Below are 4,532 nucleotides of genomic sequence, written 5' to 3'. Positions count from 1 at the left end.
AGCCCCTGTCTCAAACAAAACAAACAAAAAACAAATCTGTTACATCTATATTCAAATTCTAGGAAGACAAGAGGCTAAGAAAAACTAAGGTTTCAGGACTATTTGGAAAGTTATAGTGAGTCATCACATCTCATCTTTTTTGTTTTCTTTTTGAGACAGGGTCTCCCTGTAACTCCAGCTGTCCTGGAACTCACTATGTAGACCACGCTGGCCTTGAACTCACAGAGATCCGCCTGCCTCTGCCTCCCAAGTGCTGGGATTAAAGGTGTGCGCCATCACACCCAGCCCAATGGTGAATATTTTAAACTACTAGGTTAGTTGTTCCTGTCCCAACTATTTGACTGACTGCAACATTCAAGTGGCTATTGTGCACCAATATGTAAATTAGCAGATGTGACCTTGTTTCAATAAAACTTTACAGACACTTGCCAAGCACTGTGACACACACCTGTGATTCAAGCCCTTGGAAGACTGAAGTAGGAAGATCTTGAGTTCTAGGCCAGCCTGGGATACAGAGAATCTGTCTTAGACAAACAAGCAAAAGCAAAACTAACTTTTTTTTTTCAGACAAGGTCTCATGTAGCCAAAGTTGTCTTCAAACTTGCTATGAGGCATGGAGGGCTTTGAACTTCTAATCCTCCTGCCTCCACCTCCTGAGCGCTAGATAACAGGTATATACCACTATGCTCCAATTATGCTGTACTGAGAAAAGAACCCAGGACTTCATGCATGCTAGACAAGCACTCTGAGCTACAAGCACTCTAACAATTGAGCTACAAGTATTCTACCAACTGAGCCCTAGTCCCCACCCAAAACGTTTATGTATATTCAATTCCATTCTACTTTTATACAGTCAATTGAATTTTATATAACTTTACAGGTTACTCAACATTATTTCTTTCATTTTTTTCCCCCTACCGACTGCAAAATCTAAGTCACTTTCATTGGCTCATTGGCCGACTCTCAGACCTTCATCAACCAAAGAGAAAGCCAAAAGAGATGTACGGCGGAGGAGTCAGAAGTTCCTGACCTTGACCTGGGAGTGCCGATGTAACACTACATCGGAGTTCTCCAATTTGTGCAAGCCTGTCACCTTTCTTTTTTGTGGAGGGGTGGGGGCAGGGTCTCACTATGGAGCCCTGGCTGGCTGGAACTCACTATGTAGACCACACTGACTTGGAACTCACAGAGACCCACCTACCTCTGCTTCCTGTGTGTTAGGATTGTATTTTTTTAAAAAATATTTTATTTATTTTTATTTTATGGGTATGCGTGCATGTTAGTAAGTGCACCTGTGTCGTGCAATGCCCAAGGAGGACAGAAAAGGCTGACGGATCCCCTGGAACTGGAGTTACAGACAGCTGTTAGCTGCCATGTGGGTGCTGGGATTCAAACCTGGGTCTTCTGCAAGAACAGTCAGTGTTCTTAATTGCTGAGCCATCTCTCCAGCCCTGTTTTATTTATTTATTTTGTGGAGTTGGGGCATGAATGGAGGTCACAAGACAACTTGTGAGAATGGGTTCTCTTCTTCCACATTATGTGGGTTCTAGGGATCAAACTTGGGTCATCAGGTTTGGCAGCAAGCACCTTTACCTGCTGAGCCTGAACATTTTTTTTCCTACTTTGAAACAGGGTCTTGTTATATAACCCAGGCTGGCCTCAAATTCACAATCTTCCCATCCAAACTGCCGGAATGCTAGGCCACCATAATTGGCTCCATTTTTTCCCCTACATTTATTGTGTGCATGTACATACAGGCACGTATGCACACATGCCACATTGAGGGTGTGGAGATCAGAGGACTAGTTCTCTCCTTCTACCACCTAGGTCTTGGGCATCAAACCAAGGCTGGAGCATGCCTTTACCCAGAGTCATCTCGCCAGGCCCACTTTTCATTCCTCCTCATCCTTTTCCTCATTCTCTTCATCTCTTCATCTTTGTTCTTTTTGGCTTTTTGAGGCAGGGAATTCCTGTAGTCCCAGCTGGCCAGGAACTCACTGTGTAGCCCAGGCTGGCCTTACTTTCACTGAGAGCTGCCTGCCTCTGCCTCCCAAGTGCTGGGATAAAGGCTATGCCACCACTCTCAGCTCTTTTCCTTTTATTGAAGCAATGTCTTGCTGTATCTCAGGCTGGCCTCGAACTCATGATTCTCCTGCCTGGTGAGGCCTCTGTAGTGTTAGGCTCACAGTTATGAGCCACACCCTGATCATTTGCCTAGATCCTATGATGCAAGGTGCTCTTGGGTAGGTACTGAAAGAGAAGCTAAAGAGCTCCTGTTGGCAGCCCATAGATGTCATCCCACACTCAGTAAGTGCAGGCAGCAGTCAAGGTCCTCCTTGGCTAGTACTGAAATCAAGGCAAGCCTGGGCTACCTGAAACCCTGTCTTAAAAACAAAACACACCAGGCATGGTAGCCCACCTCTTTAGTCTCAGCACTTGGGAGACAAAGGCAGGCGGATGAGTTGGAGGCCATCCTGGTCTACATAGAGAGTTCCAAGCCAGCTGGGGCTACAGGGAGATCCTGTCTGAAAAAAACCAAACCAAACAAACAAAATACATGGCTGGGAAGGTGGCTCAGTGGATAAAGTTCCTGCTAGGATAAGTATGAGCACCTGACCTGGGGTCCTCAGGACACCCATAGAGTGTACCACCCCCCATCCCCCACCCCTGCCATCCCCCCTCCAGGGGAGTCACAGCAAGAGGATCCCTGGAATTCACTGGCTAGTGTCCCAGAATCAGTAAACTCCAAGTTCAGTGAGAGACCTTGTCTCAAAAAGTAAGGTGAAGGGTCCAGCCAGATGGCTCAGTGAGTAAAGGCACTCACCGCTAAGCCTGATGACCATCTCCAGGACCTACATGGTGAGAGACTCCAGCAAGTTGTCCTCTGACCTCCATGTGCGCCCTAGCACGTATACACACACAATAAACAAGTTGAGGGGGGAACACGTCATTTTATGTGTACGAGTGTATTGCCTGTGTGTATGAGTGCACCCGTGTCGTGCAATGCCGTGGAGGTCAGAAGAGGGCTTCGGATTCCCCGGGAACTGGAGTTAAGGACGGTTTGTAGCCGCCATGTGGGTGCTGGGACTCGAGCCCGGGTCCTCTGCAAGAGTAGTCAGTGCTCTTAACCGCTGAACCATCTCCAGCCACGACAGACGTCATTTTTTAAAAAAGGTTAAGAATGATTGGATGAACACACACCCCAAAACACACACAGATCTATAAAAATAACCAGCACTTGGGAGGGGAGGCTGAGGCAGGACTGCTGCCAGTTAGGGCCTGTCTGGGTCTACACAAGATTGTGTCAAAAACCAAAACCAAAAACCCCACCCAATCGTAAACAAATGGAAACCTAAACAAGGCAAAGCGAGCTGGCAGGTTCCTCGGCATCCTGGCCTGGGACATGGCTGACTGTCAGCGTGCTGTGGGGGTACCTAACGCCACTCATTGGCTCCTGATTCTACACTAACCTTTGTCTTTCTCTTTATGCCCATAAAACTTCCCCGACGAGACTCTGAAGTGCCCGAACTGGGAGTCATTGGTGGACTGCACCCAGCGGTTCCTCCAACGCTCTGTAGGAGACAGGAAGGTTAGCTCTGCAAACTGTACGGGGTCAGGGGCACACAGGCTACTAGGCGCCACAGCTATCGCCCTTCACCTCCGTCTAGAAACTCTTCCTGGAAGTAGACAGCAGCCAGCGCCACCGGCAGCACGGAGAAGGCACAAAGCCACACCCCAGTATGAGCCATGGGCGCGTGCACGACTCCCGCTCCTCTCTGCGCCCACCCTCCGGTCGGCCCCAAAACTACAACTCCCGTCACGCCTCGCGATTGTGACCTGCGGTCCCTCGGGTCTCCTGAGCGCGGTGCATGCCGGGCGCGCTCCGGAATTACCACTCCCATGACACCTCGCGATTGTGACTGGAGCGCTCATTGGTGGGAGGACCACGGTGGCCCATGGGATGTGTAGTGTCCGTCCGTGGTTGCCTGGGGCAACGGCACCCGGGGCCTGAGTGCGGAGGCCTCCGGATGGACAGCGCGGGAACAGGCCTGCGGGGATGAGGCGTGATCTGGGGCTGGTTGGTGAGGCAAGCCCGCGCCTCAGTTTCGCCCCTCTGGAGAGAGTTGGAGCTTGGTCCGGTAGGGACTGTTTACAGTGGGATGCGTATATATAAAAAAGTTTATATATAATATGTAAGTTTATATATATATATATATATATACACATAAATAAGCTTATATATATGTCTATGTGTATATATGTTTTTATATATGTTTACATTTATTTATTTCATGGTAAGAGTGCGCTGGTGGTTAGAGGACAACTTGTAGGATTCGATACTGTCCATCCACCATATGTGTTCTGAGGTTCAAACTCAGGTCTTTGGTAAAACCATCTTCACCATAGACCCGTTCACCCTACCCCTTCTCCTTTTATTATTGGATAATAGTCTACTCTCTGCATGGACCATACTTCCTTTTTGTCTTTATGAATAATGATCTATGAATATTTACATACATTTGCATTTCTCT

General features: G+C 48.1%; 2 protein-coding genes across 8 annotated transcripts in view; one reads left to right on the top strand and one right to left on the bottom strand.

Annotated features, from left to right (window-relative positions):
* Positions 1 to 3,814, bottom strand: part of Calr3 (calreticulin 3) — a 32,362-nt gene extending 28,548 nt beyond the window's left edge. For both annotated transcript variants that reach the window (XM_008824659.2, XM_008824660.2), the window contains exons 1-2: positions 3,659 to 3,814; positions 3,471 to 3,572 (exon numbers count right to left, since the gene is read on the bottom strand). In XM_008824659.2, the coding sequence (XP_008822881.1) occupies positions 3,471 to 3,572; positions 3,659 to 3,749 (193 nt within the window). In that variant the 5' untranslated portion in view covers positions 3,750 to 3,814. The remainder of the gene's footprint in view (positions 1 to 3,470; positions 3,573 to 3,658) is intronic.
* A 151-nt stretch (positions 3,815 to 3,965) lies between these two features.
* CUNH19orf44 (chromosome unknown C19orf44 homolog) overlaps positions 3,966 to 4,532 on the top strand; it is a 17,078-nt gene continuing 16,511 nt past the window's right edge. For 4 of the 6 annotated variants that reach the window (XM_008824654.3, XM_008824653.3, XM_008824652.3 and 1 more), the window contains exon 1: positions 3,968 to 4,139. The gene's annotated coding sequence lies outside the window, so the exon portion shown is untranslated. Of the gene's footprint in view, positions 4,194 to 4,532 lie in introns of all 6 variants that reach the window. The other 2 variants (XM_029559381.1, XM_029559380.1) reach the window with 2 other exon arrangements.

Source organism: Nannospalax galili, unplaced genomic scaffold (assembly GCF_000622305.1).
Source record: "Nannospalax galili isolate Female #2095 unplaced genomic scaffold, S.galili_v1.0 scaffold529, whole genome shotgun sequence".
Classification (NCBI taxonomy): Eukaryota; Metazoa; Chordata; class Mammalia; order Rodentia; family Spalacidae; genus Nannospalax; species Nannospalax galili.
The sequence above is the reverse complement of the archived record's forward strand: the minus strand, read 5'-3'. Positions and strand labels throughout refer to the sequence as shown.